General features: G+C 48.4%; 1 protein-coding gene across 1 annotated transcript in view; it reads right to left on the bottom strand.

Annotated features, from left to right (window-relative positions):
- The window catches only part of ppp2r5d (protein phosphatase 2, regulatory subunit B', delta), a 23023-nt gene extending 4627 nt beyond the window's left edge, over positions 1-18396 (bottom strand). The window contains exons 1-15 of the mRNA XM_079695863.1: positions 17396-18396; positions 16089-16166; positions 15692-15857; positions 14459-14658; positions 14124-14234; positions 13460-13552; positions 13214-13344; positions 11374-11433; positions 9112-9220; positions 8873-8926; positions 6209-6379; positions 5832-5959; positions 5649-5750; positions 5483-5555; positions 3696-3734 (exon numbers count right to left, since the gene is read on the bottom strand). Of these exons, the coding sequence (XP_079551989.1) occupies positions 3696-3734; positions 5483-5555; positions 5649-5750; positions 5832-5959; positions 6209-6379; positions 8873-8926; positions 9112-9220; positions 11374-11433; positions 13214-13344; positions 13460-13552; positions 14124-14234; positions 14459-14658; positions 15692-15857; positions 16089-16166; positions 17396-17422 (1542 nt within the window). The 5' untranslated portion in view covers positions 17423-18396. The remainder of the gene's footprint in view (positions 1-3695; positions 3735-5482; positions 5556-5648; positions 5751-5831; positions 5960-6208; positions 6380-8872; positions 8927-9111; positions 9221-11373; positions 11434-13213; positions 13345-13459; positions 13553-14123; positions 14235-14458; positions 14659-15691; positions 15858-16088; positions 16167-17395) is intronic.
- Positions 18397-25547: the final 7151 nt, after the last annotated feature.

The following is a 25547-nucleotide window of genomic DNA, read 5'->3' as shown; positions in this document are numbered from 1 at the left end:
ACACTTCACTGTGAGGGTCAGAAGGAGAGGAGAGACACTTCACTGTGAGGGACAGAAGGAGAAGAGAGACACTTCACTGTGAGGGACAGAAGGCGAGGAGAGACTCAGAGACACTTCACTGTGAGGGACAGAAGGAGAGGAGACTCAGAGACACTTCACTGTGAGGGACAGAAGGAGAGGAGACTCAGAGACACTTCACTGTGAGGGACAGAAGGAGAGGAGACTCAGAGACACTTCACTGTGAGGGTCAGAAGGAGAGGAGAGACTCAGAGACACTTCACTGTGAGGGACAGAAGGAGAGGAGAGGAGAGACACTTCACTGTGAGGAACAGAAGGAGAGGAAACTCAGAGACACTTCACTGTGAGGGACAGAAGGAGAGGAGAGACACTTCACTGTGAGGGACAGAAGGAGAGGAGAGACTCAGAGACACTTCACTGTGAGGGACAGAAGGAGAGACTCAGAGACACTTCACTGTGAGGGACAGAAGGAGAGACTCAGAGACACTTCACTGTGAGGGACAGAAGGAGAGACTCAGAGACACTTCACTGTGAGGGACAGAAGGAGAGGAGAGACACTTCACTGTGAGGGACAGAAGGAGAGGAGAGACACTTCACTGTGAGGGACAGAAGGAGAGGAGAGACACTTCACTGTGAGGGACAGAAGGAGAGGAGAGACACTTCACTGTGAGGGACAGAAGGAGAGACTCAGAGACACTTCACTGTGAGGGACAGAAGGAGAGGAGAGACACTTCACTGTGAGGGACAGAAGGAGAGGAGAGACACTTCACTGTGAGGGACAGAAGGAGAGGAGAGACACTTCACTGTGAGGGACAGAAGGAACTGAACTGTTAAACAACATTAATCTGCTACTTACTCATTACTGATCTATGATCTAAATCTCTATTCCAATAACTTGCAGATTCTTATTTCACTTTTTCAAACTAAGATATGTTCGTATGACTAAATAAAAGCCTTGAACCTTGAACCTAGAACCTAGAACCTAAAACCTAGAACCTAGAACCTTGAACCTAGAACCTAGAACCTAGAACCTTGAACCTTGAACCTAGAACCTTGAACCTAAACCTAGAACCTTGAACCTAAAACCTTGAACCTAGAACCTAAAACCTAGAACCTTGAACCTAAAACCTAGAACCTAAAACCTTGAACCTTGAACCTAGAACCTTGAACCTAAACCTAGAACCTTGAACCTAAAACCTTGAACCTAAAACCTAGAACCTTGAACCTAGAACCTAAAACCTTGAACCTAGAACCTTGAACCTAGAACCTAAAACCTAGAACCTTGAACCTAGAACCTAAAACCTAGAACCTTAAACCTAGAACCTAGAACCTAAAACCTAAAACCTAAAACCTAGAACCTTGAACCTAAAACCTAGAACCTTGAACCTAAAACCTAAAACCTTGAACCTAAAACCTAAAACCTTGAACCTTGAACCTAAAACCTTGAACCTAGAACCTAGAACCTAAAACCTTGAACCTAGAACCTTGAACCTAGAACCTTGAACCTAGAACCTAAAACCTTGAACCTAGAACCTTGAACCTAAAACCTAGAACCTTGAACCTAAAACCTTGAACCTTGAACCTAGAACCTAGAACCTTGAACCTAAAACCTAGAACCTAGAACCATGAACCTAGAACCTAAAACCTAGAACCTTGAACCTAAAACCTTGAACCTAGAACCTAGAACATTGAACCTAAAACCTAGAACCTTAAACCTAGAACCTTGAACCTAAAACCTTGAACCTAGAACCTTGAACCTAAAACCTAGAACCTTGAACCTAGAACCTAAAACCTAAAACCTTGAACCTAAAACCTTGAACCTTGAACCTAGAACCTAAAACCTTGAACCTAGAACCTAGAACCTTGAACCTAGAACCTTGAACCTAGAACCTAGAACCTAAAACCTTGAACCTAGAACCTTGAACCTAAAACCTAGAACCTAAAACCTTGAACCTTGAACCTAGAACCTTGAACCTAAAACCTAGAACCTAGAACCATGAACCTAGAACCTAGAACCTAAAACCTAGAACCTAGAACCTAAAACCTTGAACCTTGAACCTAGAACCTTGAACCTAAACCTAGAACCTTGAACCTAAAACCTTGAACCTAGAACCTAAAACCTAGAACCTTGAACCTAGAACCTAAAACCTTGAACCTAGAACCTTGAACCTAGAACCTAAAACCTAGAACCTTGAACCTAGAACCTAAAACCTAGAACCTTAAACCTAGAACCTTGAACCTAGAACCTAAAACCTTGAACCTAAAACCTAGAACCTTGAACCTAAAACCTAGAACCTTGAACCTAAAACCTAAAACCTAAAACCTTGAACCTAGAACCTAGAACCTAAAACCTTGAACCTAGAACCTTGAACCTAGAACCTTGAACCTAGAACCTAAAACCTTGAACCTAGAACCTAAAACCTAGAACCTAAAACCTTGAACCTTGAACCTAGAACCTAGAACCTTGAACCTAAAACCTAGAACCTAGAACCATGAACCTAGAACCTAAAACCTAGAACCTTGAACCTAAAACCTTGAACCTAGAACCTAGAACATTGAACCTAAAACCTAGAACCTTAAACCTAGAACCTTGAACCTAAAACCTTGAACCTAAAACCTAGAACCTTGAACCTAAAACCTAGAACCTTGAACCTAAAACCTAAAACCTTGAACCTTGAACCTAAAACCTTGAACCTTGAACCTAGAACCTAAAACCTTGAACCTAGAACCTAGAACCTAGAACCTTGAACCTAGAACCTAGAACCTAAAACCTAGAACCTAAAACCTTGAACCTTGAACCTAGAACCTTGAACCTAAAACCTAGAACCTAAAACCTAGAACCTAAAACCTAAAACCTTGAACCTAGAACCTAAAACCTTGAACCTAGAACCTTGAACCTTGAACCTAGAACCTTGAACCTAGAACCTAAAACCTAGAACCTTGAACCTAGAACCTTAAACCTAGAACCTTGAACCTAGAACCTTGAACCTAGAACCTAAAACCTTGAACCTAAAACCTAGAACCTTGAACCTAAAACCTAGAACCTTGAACCTTGAACCTAAAACCTTGAACCTTGAACCTAGAACCTAGAACCTTGAACCTAGAACCTTGAACCTAGAACCTAGAACCTAAAACCTTGAACCTAGAACCTTGAACCTAGAACCTTGAACCTAGAACCTTGAACCTAGAACCTAGAACCTAAAACCTTGAACCTAGAACCTTGAACCTAAAACCTAGAACCTTGAACCTAAAACCTTGAACCTTGAACCTAGAACCTTGAACCTAAAACCTAGAACCTAGAACCATGAACCATGAACCTAGAACCTAAAACCTAGAACCTTGAACCTAAAACCTTGAACCTAGAACATTGAACCTAAAACCTTGAACCTTGAACCTAAAACCTTGAACCTTGAACCTAAAACCTAGAACCTAAAACCTTGAACCTTGAGCCTAGAACCTTGAACCTAAAACCTTGAACCTAGAACCTTGAACATTGAACCTTGAACCTTGAACCTTGAACCTAGAACCTAGAACCTTGAACCTAGAACCTTGAACCTGGAACCTAGAACCTAGAACCTTGAACCTAGAACATTCTCAAGTGTAGGCATATCAGTTTGAGTCAATCCAGCAACACAAATCAAAACAAACATTAAACACAATAATAAACAGACACTGACCTCTTCCTGTGGGCGGAGCCCGGGGCGGAGCTTATTGATCTACAGGAAACAGATCAGCTGATTAGAGAGTGTGAGATATATATAACATCTGTGTGTGTGTGTGTGTATGTGTGTGTGTGTATTATCAGTGTGTGTGTGTGTGTGTGTGTGTGTGTGTGTGAATTCTCAGCATGTGTGTGTTCAGTGTGTATGTGTGTGTGTGTGTGTGTGTGTGTATTCTCAGCGTGTGTTCTCAGCGTGTATTCTCAGCGTGTGTGTGTGTGTGTGTGTGTGTGTGTGTGTGTGTGTGTGTGTGTGTGTGTGTGTGTGTGTGTGTGTGTGTGTGTGTGTGTGTGTGTGTGTGTGTGTGTGTGTGTGTGTGTGTGTGTGTGTATCTCCAGATATTCGGCGTATTCATTTTGTTATTCTACAGTATTGTTGTTTTATAGTTATTTGTTAATGTAACCCAATTTGTGTTCTTTGAAATTGAAAAGGATATCGCTTTGTGTTTGTTACTGTCGTTGCAATTGTATATGTCTTAAGTGTAACTTGGCTTGGCTTGCTATTTTTTATGGATATGCTTTTATTTTGAAGGAGTTAGCGCTGTTGACAGGAAGTTGTTGTTGCTATGGAAACAACGTGACGGAGATTAAAGGAGAAAAAGTAATATCTACATATAAAGACGCAGTGCAGCCGCAGTGTAGCCAGAGTGCAGCCAGAGTGCAACCGCAGTGTAGCCAGAGTGCAGCCGCAGTGCAGCCAGAGTGCAGCCGCAATGCAGCCGCAGTGCAGCCACAGTGCAGCCAGAGTGCAGCCGCAGTGCAGCCGCAGTGCAGCCACAGTGTAGCCAGAGTGCAGCCAGAGTGCAGCCGCAGTGCAGCTGCAGTGCAGCCACAGTGTAGCCAGAGTGCAGCCGCAGTGTAGCCAGAGTGCAGCCACAGTGCAGCCAGAGTGCAGCCGCAGTGCAGCTGCAGTGCAGCCACAGTGTAGCCAGAGTGCAGCCGCAGTGTAGCCAGAGTGCAGCCGCAGTGCAGCCAGAGTGCAGCCGCAGTGCAGCCGCAGTGTAGCCAGAGTGCAGCCGCAGTGCAGCCAGAGTGCAGCCAGAGTGCAGCCGCAGTGCAGCCAGAGTGCAGCCGCAGTGCAGCCGCAGTGCAGCCGCAGTGCAGCCGCAGTGCAGCCAGAGTGCAGCCAGAGTGCAGCCAGAGTGCAGCCGCAGTGCAGCCGCAGTGCAGCCGCAGTGCAGCCGCAGTGCAGCCAGAGTGCAGCCAGAGTGCAGCCGCAGTGCAGCCAGAGTGCAGCTGCAGTGCAGCCAGAGTGCAGCTGCAGTGCAGCCGCAGTGCAGCCAGAGTGCAGCCAAAGTGCAGCCAGAGTGCAGCCAGAGTGAAGCCAGAGTGCAGCCGCAGTGCAGCCACAGTTCAGCCACAGTTCAGCCGCAGTGCAGCCACAGTGCAGCCGCAGTGCAGCCAGAGTGCAGTCGCAGTGCAGCCAGAGTGCAGCCGCAGTGCAGCCAGAGTGCAGCCACAGTGCAGCCGCAGTGCAGCCACAGTGCAGCCGCAGTGCAGCCAGAGTGCAGCCGCAGTGCAGCCAGAGTGCAGCCGCAGTGCAGCCAGAGTGCAGCCGCAGTGCAGCCGCAGTGCAGCCAGAGTGCAGCTGCCAAAAAAAAGCACAAAAACTAATATCCGAATAACGAAATTGAAAATCAAATAGTAGGCCAACGACCGAATATTCGGATACAGCCCTAGTTCTCAGTGTGTGTGTGTGTGTGTGTGTGTGTGTGTGTGTGTGTGTGTGTGTGTGTGTGTGTGTACCTGAGGGTTCTTCTGGGCGAGCTCCTCGATCTTCAGCCAGATTTCCTCTCTCTCCTTCAGCTTAAACTTCTCTCTGCACACAGGAAACATGTTACACTGAGTGTGAGTGCACGTGTGTGTGTGTGTGTGTGTGTGTGTGTGTGTGTGTGTGTGTGTGTGTGTGTACCTCTGTTTCTCGGCCTTGTACTGCTGGGTGCAGTCGTCAAACAGTTTCTGGTTCATCTCCATGAAGAGCTTCAGAGCGTTGTAGATCAGCCCGTGGATCGTCCTGAGGAGAAACAGCTGTCATTCATATCTATATTATTTGTGTGTGTGTGTGTGTGTGTGTGTGTGTGTGTGTGTGTCTTACTTGTTCCAGTGGCTCTTGGAGTTCTTGTAGAGCGCGGGGAACATGATGGGGAGGATCTTGGCGGCGTTGTCGCTGATCAGACTCATGATGTACTCGTTGTTCCAGTAATACAGTGCCCTCTCGGCCACCTACACACACACACACACACACACACACACACACACACACACACACACACACACACACACACACACACACACACACACACACACACACACACACACACACACACACACACACACACACACACACACACACACACACACACACACACACACACACACACACACACACACACAGAGATTATTTCCAATAATGTATACTTCTATTGGTCAGAGGGGGTTTATTGTGACTGCATGGGTGAAAGCTTTAGGTACCTGGAAGTGCGGGCTGGACACACACTTGGCCAGCTGTCTGAACAGCGGCTCCTGGACTTTCATGAACTCCGAGGGCTCTATGACGTCCAGGATCTCCTCCAGCTCGTTCAGGAACATCACCTCCTTCGGACTGTGGGTCTTCGGCCAGAACTTCAGCAGACCCACGATCACCTGCCGGGTCAGAACCTACCGTGAGCTACAGGAACTACAGCAGGGTCACACGACTTCAGACCGGAACCACAGCAGGGTCACATGACTTCAGGACTCATAACGTGAGCTACAGGAACTACAGCAGGGTCACATGACTTCAGACCGGAACTACAGCAGGGTCACATGACTTCAGACCGGAACTACAGCAGGGTCACATGACTTCAGACCGGAACCACAGCAGGGTCACATGACTTCAGACCGGAACTACAGCAGGGTCACATGACTGCAGACCGGAACTACAGCAGGGTCACATGACTTCAGGACTCATAACGTGAGCTACAGGAACTACAGCAGGGTCACATGACTTCAGGACTCATAACGTGAGCTACAGGAACTACAGCAGGGTCACATGACTTCAGGACTCATAACGTGAGCTACAGGAACTACAGCAGGGTCACATGACTTCAGGACTCATAACGTGAGCTACAGGAACTACAGCAGGGTCACACGACTTCAGGACTCATAACGTGAGCTACAGGAACTACAGCAGGGTCACACGACTTCAGGACTCATAACGTGAGCTACAGGAACTACAGCAGGGTCACACGACTTCAGGACTCATAATGTGAGCTACAGGAACTACAGCAGGGTCACATGACTTCAGGACTCATAATGTGAGCTACAGGAACTACAGCAGGGTCACATGACTTCAGGACTCATAACGTGAGCTACAGGAACTACAGCAGGGTCACACGACTTCAGGACTCATAACGTGAGCTACAGGAACTACAGCAGGGTCACACGACTTCAGGACTCATAACGTGAGCTACAGGAACTACAGCAGGGTCACACGACTTCAGGACTCATAATGTGAGCTACAGGAACTACAGCAGGGTCACATGACTTCAGGACTCATAACGTGAGCTACAGGAACTACAGCAGGGTCACACGACTTCAGGACTCATAACGTGAGCTACAGGAACTACAGCAGGGTCACACGACTTCAGGACTCATAACGTGAGCTACAGGAACTACAGCATGGTCACACGACTTCAGGACTCATAACGTGAGCTACAGGAACTACAGCAGGGTCACACGACTTCAGGACTCATAACGTGAGCTACAGGAACTACAGCAGGGTCACATGACTTCAGGACTCATAACGTGAGCTACAGGAACTACAGCAGGGTCACACGACTTCAGGACTCATAACGTGAGCTACAGGAACTACAGCAGGGTCACACGACTTCAGGACTCATAACGTGAGCTACAGGAACTACAGCAGGGTCACACGACTTCAGGACTCATAACGTGAGCTACAGGAACTACAGCAGGGTCACACGACTTCAGGACTCATAACGTGAGCTACAGGAACTACAGCAGGGTCACACGACTTCAGGACTCATAACGTGAGCTACAGGAACTACAGCAGGGTCACACGACTTCAGGACTCATAACGTGAGCTACAGGAACTACAGCAGGGTCACACGACTTCAGGACTCATAATGTGAGCTACAGGAACTACAGCAGGGTCACATGACTTCAGGACTCATAACGTGAGCTACAGGAACTACAGCAGGGTCACATGACTTCAGGACTCATAATGTGAGCTACAGGAACTACAGCAGGGTCACATGACTTCAGGACTCATAACGTGAGCTACAGGAACTACAGCAGGGTCACACGACTTCAGGACTCATAATGCTGACTCAGGTCATGTTTGAGGACTCATAATGCTGACTCATGTCTTCAGGACTCATAATGCTGACTCATGTCTTCAGGACTCATAATGCTGACTCATGTCTTCAGGACTCATAATGCTGACTCATGTCTTCAGGACTCATGATGCTGACTCATGTCTTCAGGACTCATAATGCTGACTCATGTCTTCAGGACTCATAATGCTGACTCATGTCTTCAGGACTCATAACGCTGACTCATGTCTTCAGGACTCATAACGCTGACTCATGTCTTCAGGACTCATAACGCTGACTCAGGTCATGTTTGAGGACTCATAATGCTGACTCATGTCTTCAGGACTCATAATGCTGACTCATGTCTTCAGGACTCATAATGCTGACTCATGTCTTCAGGACTCATAGTGCTGACTCATGTCTTCAGGACTCATAATGCTGACTCATGTCTTCAGGACTCATAATGCTGACTCATGTCTTCAGGACTCATGATGCTGACTCATGTCTTCAGGACTCATGATGCTGACTCATGTCTTCAGGACTCATAATGCTGACTCATGTCTTCAGGACTCAATGCTGACTCATGTCTTCAGGACTCATAATGCTGACTCATGTCTTCAGGACTCATAATGCTGACTCATGTCTTCAGGACTCATAATGCTGACTCATGTCTTCAGGACTCATAATGCTGACTCATGTCTTCAGGACTCATGATGCTGACTCATGTGTTCAGGACTCATAATTCTGACTCATGTCTTCAGGACTCATAATGCTGACTCATGTCTTCAGGACTCATAATGCTGATTCATGTCTTACTCACAGACTCGGTCAGGCTGCTCTCCTTCTCCAGGAATTGAACCACGCAGTAGGCGAGCTGCAGACACACAGGTACGTCACGGTTACACAATACATTTCATTTATATTTCAAAAGGTGTATTTGAATAAATGGTTGTGATTGGTCGATGTGGGCTTTCAGCGGTCTGTTGCTAGGCAGGTTGCATGGAGTTACATTGTGATGCGTTCAGGCTCCATCCAGTGAGAGTGAGCTGTGAGTCAGACCTGAGGGTGGTAGACGCTCAGAGACTTGACTTTGTGAAGCGGCAGCAGCACGCGGATCAGGAACATCTTGTGTTCTTCCTTCAGAGGCAGAGCGAAGCCGTTGATGATGCTGCGGAGAGACAGGAAGTTACCACACTACACTGTGTGTGTGTGTGTGTGTGTGTGTGTGTGTGTGTGTGTGTGTGTGTGTGTGTGTGTGTGTGTGTGTGTGTGTGTGTGTGTGTGTGTGTGTGTGTGTATGTACAGTGGGGCAAAAAAAGTATTTAGTCAGCCACCAATTGTGCAAGTTCTCCCACTTAAAAAGATGAGAGGCTGTAATGTTCATCCTAGGTACACTTCAACTATGAGAGACAGAATGAGAAAAAAAAAATATCCAGAAAATCACATTGTCTGATTTTTAAAGAATTTATTTGCAAATGAAGGTGTAAAATAAGTATTTGGTCAATAACAAACAAACAAGATGTCTGTCTCTCACAGACCTGTAACTTCTTCTTTCAGAGCCTCCTCTGTCCTCCACTTGTTAACTGTATTAATGGAACCTGTTTGAACTCGTTATCAGAATAAAAGACACCTGTCCACAACCTCAAACAGTCACACTCCAAACTCCACTATGGCCAAGACCAAAGAGCTGTCAAAGGACACCAGAAACTAAATGGTAGACCTGCACCAGGCTGGGAAGACTGAATCTGCAATAGGTAAGCAGCTTGGTGTGAAGAAATCAACTGTGGGAGCAATTATTAGAAAATGGAAGACATACAAGACCACTGATAATCTCCCTCCATCTGGGGCTCCACGCAAGATCTCACCCCGTGGGGTCAAAATGAGAAACAAGAACGGTGAGCAAAGATCCCAGAACCACACGGGGGGACCTAGTCCATGACCTGCAGAGAGCTGGGACCAAAGTAACAAAGGCTACCATCAGTAACACACTACGCCGCCAGGGACTCAAATCCTGCAGGGCCAGACGTGTCCCCCTGCTTAAGCCAGGACATGTCCAGGCCCGTCTGAAGTTTGCTAGAGAGCATTTAGATCAGTGGTCGCCAACCAGTCGATCGCGAGTGTGGTGCGGGTAGATCGCGGACCGTTAAAAAAAAAAGTAACAAAAGAAAGAAAAAGAACATTTAAATAATAATGTTTGAAAAATAAGTTTTTAGATGTAAACCTATCATCCACCACCCCGTTAGCAGGTGCCACTTGATTGACGTATATTTGAGACACCTCAATAATATAATACATTAACCGTGCTTTACGTGAACCTCATCATGACACAAGAGAGAACGGCAGGACTGTAATTTCCCGTGTTCAGTGAATGCAACAGAGGCAAGTCACCAGACCAATCAGAGAGTTGCATGGAAATACACGTGTGCTTGTGTCATTCAAGCTCGGCTCTGTGTGTGTGTGGCAATAGCGCATTTAGTGTGATAGAGAGAGAGGGAGGGAGAGCGGGAGGGAGAGAGGGAGGGAGAGAGAGGGACCGGTGCTAGTGGGGACCGTGATGTTAGCATCTGGTTAGCTAGCTGCACTAACTAACCAACGGACATAAGGAGCTGTTTCCACAACAAGCTGGAGGAGAGTCCTCCCCTGTCAGACTGAGGGGCTCAGGTGAGCTAAAGGACTCTTGAGTGTTTAGAACGGTTTTGTCACAAATTATTCAAAAGATTATTTCCGCGGCACACCTTCATATGATCATTATAGTTATACAAACAATAAGAGAATAAATGAAATTCAGGTATGAAATAGCCTACTATACAATATGTCAGTAAAACAAGAATACAGTTTAATGTGATTTATAAAATATCCATAAAGAAAAAGAACATCTGTTTTCAGTTGTGTTTCATCTGGGTGTTGAGAGAGGTATCCATAGATCTCTTAATGTTGCTCTCAAAGTGCACCAGATTGATGCTTTCAACTTCAATATTTAAAACAAATCTTCCCGGGGGAGCATCACCCCGGACCCCCCTAGAGGAGGTGAGGACCTAGAGGAGTTGAGGTCCGCCCCCCAATAGCACTTTACCCCTGCCTATATGCCCCTGAGCTGATTATGGCTCTCATAGTTGAGGTATACCTCGGATGAAAATCACCTCTCTCATCTTTTTAAGTGGCAGAACCTGCTCGATGGATGGCTGACTAAATACTGTTGTGCCTCACTGTGTGTGTGTGTGTGTGTGTGTGTGTGTGTGTGTGTGTGTGTGTGTGTGTGTGTGTGTGTGTGTGTGTGTGTGTGTGTGTGTGTGTGTGTGTGTGTGTGTGTGTGTGTGTTACCTCCCCAGGATCTCCAGCAGCTCAGCAATGCCATTGTGATGTTCTGTCTCGTAGATAAATCTGTAAAACACACACACTGCCTTTAACTGCTACAGTCTCTGCAGCTTCAAGACCACCAACAACAACAACAACAACAATTATACTGATTCTCTGCACACGTCCCTCAAAACAAACTCATTTTTAAAGAAATGTTCAGAACCACATCTCTAAGATTCCTGACCCGATTCACTCCGAGGTTCTCCGGTGGAACATCAGAACCAAACTTATCACGACTTTCCAGGTTCTCCATGACCGCAGGAACCCGGACCTGAGGTTCTGCTGAGGTTCTGCTGAGGTTCTGACCTGTAGAAGATGTTGTTGTTCTCTAAGAGGTTCTGCTGAGGTTCTGACCTGTAGAAGATGTTGTTGATCTCTAAGAGGTTCTGCTGAGGTTCTGACCTGTAGAAGATGTTGTTGATCTCTAAGAGGTTCTGCTGAGGTTCTGACCTGTAGAAGATGTTGTTGATCTCTAAGAGGTTCTGCTGAGGTTCTGACCTGTGGAAGATGTTGTTGTTCTCTAAGAGGTTCTGCTGAGGTTCTGACCTGTAGAAGATGTTGTTGATCTCTAAGAGGTTCTGCTGAGGTTCTGACCTGTAGAAGATGTTGTTGATCTCTAAGAGGTTCTGCTGAGGTTCTGACCTGTAGAAGATGTTGTTGATCTCTAAGAGGTTCTGCTGAGGTTCTGACCTGTAGAAGATGTTGTTGATCTCTAAGAGGTTCTGCTGAGGTTCTGCTGAGGTTCTGACCTGTAGAAGATGTTGTTGATCTCTAAGAGGTTCTGCTGAGGTTCTGACCTGTAGAAGATGTTGTTGATCTCTAAGAGGTTCTGCTGAGGTTCTGCTGAGGTTCTGACCTGTAGAAGATGTTGTTGATCTCTAAGAGGTTCTGCTGAGGTTCTGACCTGTAGAAGATGTTGTTGATCTCTAAGAGGTTCTGCTGAGGTTCTGACCTGTAGAAGATGTTGTTGATCTCTAAGAGGTTCTGCTGAGGTTCTGACCTGTAGAAGATGTTGTTGATCTCTAAGAGGTTCTGCTGAGGTTCTGACCTGTAGAAGATGTTGTTGTTCTCTAAGAGGTTCTGCTGAGGTTCTGCTGAGGTTCTGACCTGTAGAAGATGTTGTTGATCTCTAAGAGGTTCTGCTGAGGTTCTGACCTGTAGAAGATGTTGTTGTTCTCTAAGAGGTTCTGCTGAGGTTCTGCTGAGGTTCTGACCTGTAGAAGATGTTGTTGATCTCTAAGAGGTTCTGCTGAGGTTCTGACCTGTAGAAGATGTTGTTGATCTCTAAGAGGTTCTGCTGAGGTTCTGACCTGTAGAAGATGTTGTTGATCTCTAAGAGGTTCTGCTGAGGTTCTGACCTGTAGAAGATGTTGTTGTTCTCTAAGAGGTTCTGCTGAGGTTCTGCTGAGGTTCTGACCTGTAGAAGATGTTGTTGATCTCTAAGAGGTTCTGCTGAGGTTCTGACCTGTAGAAGATGTTGTTGTTCTCTAAGAGGTTCTGCTGAGGTTCTGACCTGTAGAAGATGTTGTTGATCTCTAAGAGGTTCTGCTGAGGTTCTGACCTGTAGAAGATGTTTTTGTTCTCTAAGAGGTTCTGCTGAGGTTCTGCTGAGGTTCTGCTGAGGTTCTGACCTGTAGAAGATGTTGTTGTTCTCTAAGAGGTTCTGCTGAGGTTCTGCTGAGGTTCTGACCTGTAGAAGATGTTGTTGTTCTCTAAGAGGTTCTGCTGAGGTTCTCCTGAGGTTCTGCTGAGGTTTAGCTGAGGTTCTGCTGAGGTTCTGCTGAGGTTCTGCTGAGGTTCTGACCTGTAGAAGATGTTGTTGATCTGCCGGCGGATGTAGGCTCGGAGGCCGAGGAACTTCCCGTAGACTCGGTGCAGGATCGTCTTCAGGAAGTCTCTCTCTCGGGGGTCCTCGCTGTCAAAGAGGTCCAGCAGCTGCACAGGAAGTGAGGTAGACAAACAGGAAGTGAGGTAGACAAACAGGAAGTGAGGTAGACAAACAGGAAGTGAGGTACACACAAACAAGAAGTGAAGCTGCAGCCCCTCTTACCGACATCACAAACTTCTGGTCGATGTATTTCTTGGCGATGTTTGGCTGGAAGTCCGGAGACTCGAGGAAACGCAGGAAGAACTCGTAGACGAGCTGCGGACAGAAGCACGGCTCAGGATACACTCTGTTATAACAATGACTACCAACCAATCGTCTCCAATGAGCAGGCCTCCTCCCCGCATTCTTTCAAACTAAACCCTGTTAAAAACAACATTTTGAACCCCATCCATCTTCTCCCGCTTATCCGTGGTCGGGTCCAGAGGTAGTGGTTCCAGCGGAGAACCCCAAACTTAAGAACCCATAGAGGGCGGAGTGGTGGGCCCACAGCAGGGTTTCTTAAATATAATAATTCTGAGACGCTCCTCAGGAGCTCCTGAGACGCTCCTCAGGAGCTCCTGAGGAGCGTCTCAGGAGCTCTTGAGGAGCGTCTCAGGAGCTCCTGAGACGCTCCTCAGGAGCTCCTGAGACGCAACGCGGCGCGTCTGGTGGCGTTCTACCATTGACTAGAGTGGCCGCGATCGCTGTGAACGCCGCGGCGCAGACGGACCCGGTGGAATACAAGGGCAAGGGTCTCCATCATTTCCCACATGTGAGTTGAAGTCTCCCAGCAAGACTACGGAGTCCCCTTCAGGAGCCCAGACACACACACACACACACTGTGTACCTGCAGGTGCGGCCAGGCGGCCTCCAGCGTCGGCTCGTCCTCCTCAGGATCAAACTCTGCTCCGGTCGGGTTAGAGGATGGAGGGAGAGTCCTAAACAAGTTCACTGAGAACTACACACACACACACACACACACACACACACACACACACACACACACACACACACACACACGAGTGATGTTTGGTGCTCCAGTAGTTATTCTATTTTTCTTGTTGTCTCTCACACTGGGTAACGTGTGTGTGTGTGTGTGTGTGTGTGTGTGTGTGTGTGTGTGTGTGTGTGTGTGTGTGTGTGTGTGTGTGTGTGTGTGTGTGTGTGTGTGTGTGTGTGTACCATGAACACGGCCTCGGGGTAGATGCTCTCCGTCACCACCTCACTGCTGTGAGTGATGTACTCCACCATCTCGTTGAGGCCGGCTCTCTTCACCTCTTTGAACTTCAGGTCGCTGAGCGGGTCGCTGAGGAAGTCGAACAGAACGCAGCACTGACGCAGCTTCTGCACGAACAGACCCTCCCTCTCCACCAGGGGGGAGTCTGGGGGGAGATAACGGGGGGGGGTTGTTGCAGGAAGTCCCAACGGAGAATACTTTTGCTGTAGTACTAGGTGCACATAACTGGTACGCAGGTTATGTGCGTGATCTGAAATGCGTACCGTAGCTTGTGTCACAAAGTGCATTTGCGTAGCGACGTACTTGTGAAGCTTTTCCAGAAGGCGGTTAGATCACCGGACGACAGAGTCGGTCTCCGTGTGCACAGACAGGGCTGCTGTTAACGTCGGTCTGTACGACGGAATTGTGCCAAAACTACGCCAACCGGCTGCGGAGGGAGACTCCCCCCCCCTTCACTGGAGAACTGCGCTAAAACAGCTGATCACAACGTTCACGCTCCACTAGCCCCCCCCCCCCGTTGATAGAAATCAACACGTAATGAAATAAGACCCCACGGTTTGATGAGTGATAGGTGTGTGGGCTGTCTTTTATTTTGACTCACAGAACAATGTTATAATAAACATACTGTATGTTAAATGGATATACCCACCTTCTTTCATTTATCTTTCCATTCCCACAACAATATACATAAAGAAATGTTATAATTATATATAATTCAAATGGTGATTAATCTGATTAATTAATTTTTAAGCTGTGATTAATCTGATTAAAAATTGTAATCGTTTGACAGCCCTAATAAATATCATGAATGATCATGAATACAAAGCTGCGGGTGTTTCTGTGCTAGAGCCTGAAGGCAACATCTCCCCAAAATGACTTCACTAAGGTCGGGCGTGAAGGCGTTACCTTTGAGTGTATCATTTGATATATTGTGTGTGTATATATTAAACCAGCCGTAGACTGCAGCTGCTCGTAGTGAGAAGGAGAAAAGAGCATATATCGCTTTCTGACCTTAAAATGTGTGTTTGTCCCGATATCTTTTGTTTTAGTAAAGAGTCAACCAAAGTTTCCCGAGACGTGTTTTTGTTGGACTCGAGCTCGTTGCTACTTGTGGATATATACATTTTCGGATTAGACGGAAGTACAGAAAGATTGGGAATGAAGTTGACTTTGAGTACCTTTGAGGCTGGGAAGCTTCACCAGCTCCCGGTTCTTGGTGAGGCTGAAGCGAGAAGAGCTGTGCCGGCGCTCCTTCTTCACCAGCTGGGGTCCAGAGGAGTATTTGATCTTGTTGAGCTGCGTGGGGGGGGGCGTGCTGTTGCTGGGATGCTTACTGCCGCTCTGCTGCTCCCAGCACACAGGACACACACAGGAAACACACACCATGTGTCACCACCAGGGACTGGGAAAACTGAAATAATGCTCAGCTGTTTTACTTCACGAAAATAGATTGAATCAAAATCACTTCATTCGACATGTCAGATTTTGAAAAGGTGTGTGTGTGTTTCAAGATCCAAGACTCTATCGTGTGTGTGTGTGTGTGTGTGTGTGTGTGTGTGTGTGTGTGTGTGTCACCTCCTCAGAGTCCTCTGCCTCTTTCCCCCCCCCTCCACTGTTGCTGGTCTTCATGCCTTTTGTCCCTTTGGATGGTTCCTGTTTGAACACAAGTGAAAGCATCGTTAATAAAATCTGCACGCTCACATATTTTTATTCTGCACACAATCCAGATCAGGAGCTGTCAATCATCTACCTGACGAGAAATACTCATTATTACAAAAAAGGGAAAATATATACAATGAAAAAATTATAAAAATTAAAGCCAAGATCATATGAGAAAAAAATTACTGATATTACTAATCCTGCAGTACTACTATGTTATACTGCAGTATTACTATGTTAATGCAGTATAACATAGTAATACTGCATTACTATTATACTGCAGTATTACTATGATACTAATACTAAATGAATCAGTACTTCTTCCAGCATCTTCACTGGAGGGTAACATCTGAAACTAGCAGTTAGCCTGCTGTCAGCTGTTAGCATCACATATATTGAATATTGAATGAAGACCTAAATGCATGAATGAGTCACACTTTCATATCCGAGCCTGTTTTCTCCTAAATTAATAATATAATAAAGCAGCGGTTCCTCCTCCAGCTGCAGCCCGTTAGAAGAGATAGAGGCGGGGCTCCATTCATTCCTATGAGACTCGCTCAGTGGCGCATGAAGCCACAACAGAGAGACTGTAGAGTCAGGAAGTACCCAGATGCGGGCCCACTGAGCATGCGCAGTTGAGTTTCCCTGCCTCCGATCTCCCGCTGTCAGACAGATGACTCTGGATTCAGCTTTAAGAACATTTTACTACTTTTACATCCTAATGATTAAAATAAGAACTATATAAGAATTCGTACGGTTGAGTTTATTTAGTTAAAAAAAAACGCTGATTTACAGACGTTCCCAATGTAAGTCAATGGCGGAAAGTATTTTGACGTCACAGAAGATGTAGTACCACCGGTTGGCCGCCACGGACATTCCAAATATGGGCTTCACTTTCTGGAGGTTTGGAGCTAACAGGCTAGCTAGGATGCTACGTGACAGCTTACACCTTTCCTCCACTTTAACAGCCGTTAATGTGCATTAATAATATTTAATATACAGTCTCCAACCAGCTGACACACACACACATATATATATAATGACATACACATTTACAGCTCATCAGCTAGCGGTTAGCTCAGCCTCTGTTAACGGGCCTTAGCATGTTAGCTGCCATGCTAGCTGGTTATCCGCTATAAAATATAAAATAAGCTAAAAAATAACGTCTGCTTCAAGGCCGCCATATATTTTGTCAAACTGTAAATATAAAGACGCTGGCCCACCTTCTCTTTCTTGCTTTTATTCGGCATCCTGGCTCTGTTGCAGGGTGTTTTCTCCCACGGAGGCTCCCTGATTATCTTCCCCGGGAATCAGGCGCTGTGGCTCGGTCTGTCTCCGCTGGCTGCACCGCTCCCGATCCGGACCACCTGATTGGCTTCGGAGGCGCACAGCCTGCCTAGCAACGCGTGGAGGATTTATTTGATTGGCTGCCTGTCCATTTTGTACAAGGAGGAGTCTTCCCAGCAACAAAATGACTACTGCAGTAAAAGTACTCCCAATACTTTAGTAATTATCACTTCCAATATAGTATTTGTCATATTATACTTTACTGTTATCCGTTTCTCACATGTGTATATTTAGTGTAGATATTCTTCTTATTTCTAATTTGAACAACAGTCTTAATAACTTTGATAAGTCTTTCTGTCTCTGTGTGCACTTTAATACCAAAACAACCTGTAAACCTAATAAAACCCATTCTGATACCACACATTAGAGATCCTTTCTATATGTATTTTATATTGATGTATATGTTCTTACCCCACTTTATAAGAAGTCACTCCAAAGGAAATCAGACATTTGTGCTTCAAAGAACGTCTATAAATAAATATATGTATTTCCCACCTCAGCGCTGCTCATACCAGACGCTGTGAAACACTGATGATAACAGCTGCTTCATGTTGTACTCTATACACACAGGGATCTAAACACAACTAGTAACAATAATAATCATTGTTTTTAATGTCAGTAACATCACAACACGCCCTCATTCAGTACGAGTATTTTTATTCATACATCACATGTTGTAATAATAAATCACAGAAATATGGTCCAGAAAGTTAATCCCGTTGCAGACCTAGTGTGGGGGAAGATTCTGAAGCAATAGGAGTCAGGACTCTGAGAGACACATCTGGAGCTCTGATGGAGTCAGGACTCAGAGAGACACGAGGAGAGCTGGAGCTCTGATGGAGTCAGGACTCAGAGAGACACGAGGAGAGCTGGAGCTCTGGTGGAGTCAGGACTCAGAGACACGAGGAGAGCTGGAGCTCTGATGGAGTCAGGACTCAGAGAGACACGAGGAGAGCTGGAGCTCTGATGGAGTCAGGACTCAGAGAGACACGAGGAGAGCTGGAGCTCTGATGGAGTCAGGACTCAGAGACACGAGGAGAGCTGGAGCTCTGATGGAGTCAGGACTCAGAGACACGAGGAGAGCTGGAGCTCTGATGGAGTCAGGACTCAAAGAGACGAGGAGAGCTGGAGCTCTGATGGAGTCAGGACTCAGAGAGACGAGGAGAGCTGGAGCTCTGATGGAGTCAGGACTCAGAGAGACACGAGGAGAGCTGGAGCTCTGATGGAGTCAGGACTCAGAGAGACACGAGGAGAGCTGGAGCTCTGATGGAGTCAGGACTCAGAGAGACACGAGGAGAGCTGGAGCTCTGATGGAGTCAGGACTCAGAGACACGAGGAGAGCTGGAGCTCTGATGGAGTCAGGACTCAGAGAGACGAGGAGAGCTGGAGCTCTGATGGAGTCAGGACTCAGAGAGAGACGAGGAGAGCTGGAGCTCTGATGGAGTCAGGACTCAGAGAGAGACGAGGAGAGCTGGAGCTCTGATGGAGTCAGGACTCAGAGACACGAGGAGAGCTGGAGCTCTGATGGAGTCAGGACTCAGAGAGACACGAGGAGAGCTGGAGCTCTGATGGAGTCAGGACTCAGAGAGACACGAGGAGAGCTGGAGCTCTGATGGAGTCAGGACTCAGAGAGGCACGAGGAGAGCTGGAGCTCTGATGGAGTCAGGACTCAGAGAGACACGAGGAGAGCTGGAGCTCTGATGGAGTCAGGACTCAGAGACATGAGGAGAGCTGGAGCTCTGATGGAGTCAGGACTCAGAGAGACACGAGGAGAGCTGGAGCTCTGATGGAGTCAGGACTCAGAGACACGAGGAGAGCTGGAGCTCTGATGGAGTCAGGACTCAGAGAGACACGAGGAGAGCTGGAGCTCTGATGGAGTCAGGACTCAGAGAGACACGAGGAGAGCTGGAGCTCTGATGGAGTCAGGACTCAGAGAGACGAGGAGAGCTGGAGCTCTGATGGAGTCAGGACTCAGAGAGACACGAGGAGAGCTGGAGCTCTGATGGAGTCAGGACTCAGAGAGAGACGAGGAGAGCTGGAGCTCTGATGGAGTCAGGACTCAGAGAGAGACGAGGAGAGCTGGAGCTCTGATGGAGTCAGGACTCAGAGAGACACGAGGAGAGCTGGAGCTCTGATGGAGTCAGGACTCAGAGAGACACGAGGAGAGCTGGAGCTCTGATGGAGTCAGGACTCAGAGAGGCACGAGGAGAGCTGGAGCTCTGATGGAGTCAGGACTCAGAGAGACACGAGGAGAGCTGGAGCTCTGATGGAGTCAGGACTCAGAGACACGAGGAGAGCTGGAGCTCTGATGGAGTCAGGACTCAGAGACACGAGGAGAGCTGGAGCCCTGATGGAGTCAGGACTCAGAGAGACACGAGGAGAGCTGGAGCTCTGATGGAGTCAGGACTCAGAGAGACAAGAGGAGAGCTGGAGCTCTGATGGAGTCAGGACTCAGAGAGACACGAGGAGAGCTGGAGCTCTGATGGAGTCAGGACTCAGAGAGACACGAGGAGAGCTGGAGCTCTGATGGAGTCAGGACTCAGAGAGACACGAGGAGAGCTGGAGCTCTGATGGAGTCAGGACTCAGAGAGACGAGGAGAGCTGGAGCTCTGGAGTCAGGACTCAGAGAGACACGAGGAGAGCTGGAGCTCTGATGGAGTCAGGACTCAGAGAGACACGAGGAGAGCTGGAGCTCTGATGGAGTCAGGACTCAGAGAGAGACGAGGAGAGCTGGAGCTCTGATGGAGTCAGGACTCAGAGAGAGACGAGGAGAGCTGGAGCTCTGATGGAGTCAGGACTCAGAGACACGAGGAGAGCTGGAGCTCTGATGGAGTCAGGACTCAGAGAGACACGAGGAGAGCTGGAGCTCTGATGGAGTCAGGACTCAGAGAGACACGAGGAGAGCTGGAGCTCTGATGGAGTCAGGACTCAGAGAGAGACGAGGAGAGCTGGAGCTCTGATGGAGTCAGGACTCAGAGAGACACGAGGAGAGCTGAAGCTCTGATGGAGTCAGGACTCAGAGAGACACGAGGAGAGCTGGAGCTCTGATGGAGTCAGGACTCAGAGAGACACGAGGAGAGCTGGAGCTCTGATGGAGTCAGGACTCAGAGAGACACGAGGAGAGCTGGAGCTCTGATGGAGTCAGGACTCAGAGAGACACGAGGAGAGCTGGAGCTCTGATGGAGTCAGGACTCAGAGAGACACGAAGGGAGCTGGAGCTCTGATGGAGTCAGGACTCAGAGAGACACGAGGAGAGCTGGAACTCTGATGGAGTCAGGACTCAGAGAGACACGAGGAGAGCTGGAGCTCTGATGGAGTCAGGACTCAGAGAGACACGATGAGAGCTGGAGCCCTGATGGAGTCAGGACTCAGAGAGACACGAGGAGAGCTGGAGCTCTGATGGAGTCAGGACTCAGAGAGACACGAGGAGAGCTGGAGCTCTGATGGAGTCAGGACTCAGAGAGACACGAGGAGAGCTGGAGCTCTGATGGAGTCAGGACTCAGAGAGAGACGAGGAGAGCTGGAGCTCTGATGGAGTCAGGACTCAGAGACACGAGGAGAGCTGGAGCTCTGATGGAGTCAGGACTCAGAGAGACACGAGGAGAGCTGGAGCTCTGATGGAGTCAGGACTCAGAGAGACACGAGGAGAGCTGGAGCTCTGATGGAGTCAGGAGTCAGAGAGACACGAGGAGAGCTGGAGCTCTGATGGAGTCAGGACTCAGAGAGACACGAGGAGAGCTGGAGCTCTGATGGAGTCAGGACTCAGAGAGACACGAGGAGAGCTGGAGCTCTGATGGAGTCAGGACTCAGAGAGACACGAGGAGAGCTGGAGCTCTGATGGAGTCAGGACTCAGAGAGACGAGGAGAGCTGGAGCTCTGATGGAGTCAGGACTCAGAGAGACACGAGGAGAGCTGGAGCTCTGATGGAGTCAGGACTCAGAGACACGAGGAGAGCTGGAGCTCTGATGGAGTCAGGACTCAGAGAGACACGAGGAGAGCTGGAGCTCTGATGGAGTCAGGACTCAGAGAGAGACGAGGAGAGCTGGAGCTCTGATGGAGTCAGGACTCAGAGACACGAGGAGAGCTGGAGCTCTGATGGAGTCAGGACTCAGAGACACGAGGAGAGCTGGAGCTCTGATGGAGTCAGGACTCAGAGAGAGACGAGGAGAGCTGGAGCTCTGATGGAGTCAGGACTCAGAGACACGAGGAGAGCTGGAGCTCTGATGGAGTCAGGACTCAGAGAGACACGAGGAGAGCTGGAGCTCTGATGGAGTCAGGACTCAGAGACACGAGGAGAGCTGGAGCTCTGATGGAGTCAGGACTCAGAGAGAGACGAGGAGAGCTGGAGCTCTGATGGAGTCAGGACTCAGAGACACGAGGAGAGCTGGAGCTCTGATGGAGTCAGGACTCAGAGACACGAGGAGAGCTGGAGCTCTGATGGAGTCAGGACTCAGAGAGAGACGAGGAGAGCTGGAGCTCTGATGGAGTCAGGACTCAGAGACACGAGGAGAGCTGGAGCTCTGATGGAGTCAGGACTCAGAGAGAGACGAGGAGAGCTGGAGCTCTGATGGAGTCAGGACTCAGAGAGACACGAGGAGAGCTGGAGCTCTGATGGAGTCAGGACTCAGAGAGACGAGGAGAGCTGGAGCTCTGATGGAGTCAGGACTCAGAGAGACACGAGGAGAGCTGGAGCTCTGACGGAGTCAGGACTCAGAGAGACACGAGGAGAGCTGGAGCTCTGATGGAGTCAGGACTCAGAGAGACACGAGGAGAGCTGGAGCTCTGATGGAGTCAGGACTCAGAGAGACACGAGGAGAGCTGGAGCTCTGATGGAGTCAGGACTCAGAGACACGAGGAGAGCTGGAGCTCTGATGGAGTCAGGACTCAGAGAGACACGAGGAGAGCTGGAGCTCTGATGGAGTCAGGACTCGGAGAGAGACGAGGAGAGCTGGAGCTCTGATGGAGTCAGGACTCAGAGAGACACGAGGAGAGCTGGAGCTCTGATGGAGTCAGGACTCAGAGACAAGAGGAGAGCTGGAGCTTTGATGGAGTCAGGACTCAGAGAGACACGAGGAGAGCTGGAGCTCTGATGGAGTCAGGACTCAGAGAGACACGAGGAGAGCTGGAGCTCTGATGGAGTCAGGACTCAGAGAGAGACGAGGAGAGCTGGAGCTCTGATGGAGTCAGGACTCAGAGAGACACGAGGAGAGCTGGAGCTCTGATGGAGTCAGGACTCAGAGAGACACGAGGAGAGCTGGAGCTCTGATGGAGTCAGGACTCAAAGAGACACGAGGAGAGCTGGAGCTTTGATGGAGTCAGGACTCAGAGAGACACGAGGAGAGCTGGAGCTCTGATGGAGTCAGGACTCAGAGAGAGACGAGGAGAGCTGGAGCTCTGATGGAGTCAGGACTCAGAGAGACACGAGGAGAGCTGGAGCTCTGATGGAGTCAGGACTCAGAGAGACACGAGGAGAGCTGGAGCTCTGATGGAGTCAGGACTCAAAGAGACACGAGGAGAGCTGGAGCTCTGATGGAGTCAGGACTCAGAGACAAGAGGAGAGCTGGAGCTCTGATGGAGTCAGGACTCAGAGACAAGAGGAGAGCTGGAGCTCTGATGGAGTCAGGAGTCAGAGAGACACGAGGAGAGCTGGAGCTCTGATGGAGTCAGGACTCAGAGAGACACGAGGAGAGCTGGAGCTCTGATGGAGTCAGGACTCAGAGAGACACGAGGAGAGCTGGAGCTCTGATGGAGTCAGGACTCGGAGAGACACGATTTCAAACACTGACGGTTTATTTGGAGCTTTGGCTGGAGAATTCACAAGACATGTCACGGGCGACGGTCTGACCACACGGTAGAGATGCCACAATCAGTTCTGAAGAGCCCTCCTGTAGCTCCAGGTTTTAACTAGTTCAGAGAGTAATAATCATCAGTCTTCAATAGATAGAGTAAACAGCTGAGGAAACTGAATCACATTAGTTGTCCCTTATGACTCGAGGTCATCTACACCCCGAGAAGGATGTGCTCCAGGTGTCCCACAACAATACCTATCTCTGACCCACAGGTCCCGTTAACCGAATATTTTCCTTCTATGACAGATTTTTTTTAACAATGACGGAAAAATCTGAAAGCAGTCCGTCATTTTGACGGATTAGAACAAACTCGGAACAGAGCCAAAGTTTCCCCGCAGCGAGGCTCCGGTGTTAAGCATTCCTGCCAAAAAGTAAATTATACCGTTTCCAAACCCAACTTTGCCGAACAAATAATTGAAATGAGTGATGTGTCGGTCGCGAACGAGCCGATTCTTTTGAACGGCTCTTTGGTACGGACGAGGGGAACCGAGTCGTACTTGGTGAGAGCCGTTCTTGTTATCGTTCAATCGTTGGTCCGCACTCACTGCCTGCTAAAATCCACTCGCCTGTTAAAAAGCTTGATTTTGTTCCCCAAACGTAATCTGTGAAGACCCGCCCCTACTCGGATTAGTAGGTTTCAGCAGGAGTGAGGTGGGGGGGTCCTAACGGAATACGCAAGAGAGAGAAGTCATAGCAAGCGGTACAGGACAGGTAGACGACGTGTTCTCCAGATGAAAAATGAGCCAAACTCGAAAACACAGCGGCACTCGGATTCACTTCAACCAAAACCCAGACAGTGATAAAGCGCACCGTGTGTAAAGGCAACATATCCTTTAAAGCAGGGTCAACTAATAATCTCCATCGCCGCTGAAAAACACAGTATCTAATATTAAGAGTTGCGTGAATTTCATTCAAGGCAAGGCAACTTTATTGACTTTACACATACAGAGGGTCAATTCAAAGTACATTCACTGACATGAATGAAATGGATATGGCGCCACCTTGTGTCGTGTTTGCAAAGCAGATTATTGACATTAGGTCTGGCAATACAGTCAATCATTATCCTGGTGATTATTTCACAGATAGACCGAGTAACCCCGCCAAAAAAACGGCTCTTTTGAACGGCTCTTTGAAGGGAGCCGTCAGATCCGGCTCCCTTCAAAGAGCGATCATTCCCATCACTAACTTAAATGTCTGTGAGTTTTGGCTTTAAGCTGTGCGCACTCCCGCGAGGTGCAGTGGGCATGCATAACTCGGCGCTAACAGTTCACAAGCGTGCGCCCCGCCCCCCATTGACAGTTCACGACTGTGCTCTTCCCCCCCCCCCCCCCGCCCGGTTGACAGTTCTCTCTCTCTCTCCCCCCCAGAGTGCTCTGACCGAGAGCTGAGAGAGCCCCCTCCTTAAGGGAGGGAGCGCCTGCTCGAGGCTGGGCCTCTGCGTCAGAGGGCGAGGGGGGACATGCAGGGCGAATGATTCCCTGACACGAAGCACTATTTAAATTCAATATAAAAGCATTATTTTCAGAATAAATGACAGTAAAATATAAAACATTAAATCAGACTGAGAAGAGAATCATATATTCTTTTCTTCCAGCTGGAGAGTTCATCTCTCAATAAACCAAAGAAGCTGATTTCACCTTTTAATAAATGTTGAAGTAAAATAATTAAAGGTTGTTTTCTTACCTGAGGGTCTCACGCTGTGTGCGTCACTCTTTAGTGTCCCCTGGTCTCCCAGCTGTGTGCGTCACTCTTTAGTGTCCCCTGGTCTCCCAGCTGTGTGCGTCACTCTTTAGTGTCCCCTGGTCTCTAGCTGTGTGCGTCACTCTTTAGTGTCCCCTGGTCTCTAGCTGTGTGCGTCACTCTTTAGTGTCCCCTGGTCTCTAGCTTTGTGCGTCACTCTTTAGTGTCCCCTGGTCTCCCAGCTGTGTGCGTCCCTCTTTAGTGTCCCCTGGTCTCCCAGCTGTGTGCGTCACTCTTTAGTGTCCCCTGGTCTCTAGCTGTGTGCGTCATTCTTTAGTGTCCCCTGGTCTCTAGCTGTGTGCGTCACTCTTTAGTGTCCCCTGGTCTCCCAGCTGTGTGCGTCACTCTTTAGTGTCCCCTGGTCTCCCAGCTGTGTGCGTCACTCTTTAGTGTCCCCTGGTCTCTAGCTGTGTGCGTCATTCTTTAGTGTCCCCTGGTC

Source organism: Notothenia rossii (genome assembly GCF_949606895.1).
Source record: "Notothenia rossii genome assembly, contig: scaffold_103, whole genome shotgun sequence".
Classification (NCBI taxonomy): Eukaryota; Metazoa; Chordata; class Actinopteri; order Perciformes; family Nototheniidae; genus Notothenia; species Notothenia rossii.
This window is presented reverse-complemented; position numbering and strand designations above follow the sequence as displayed.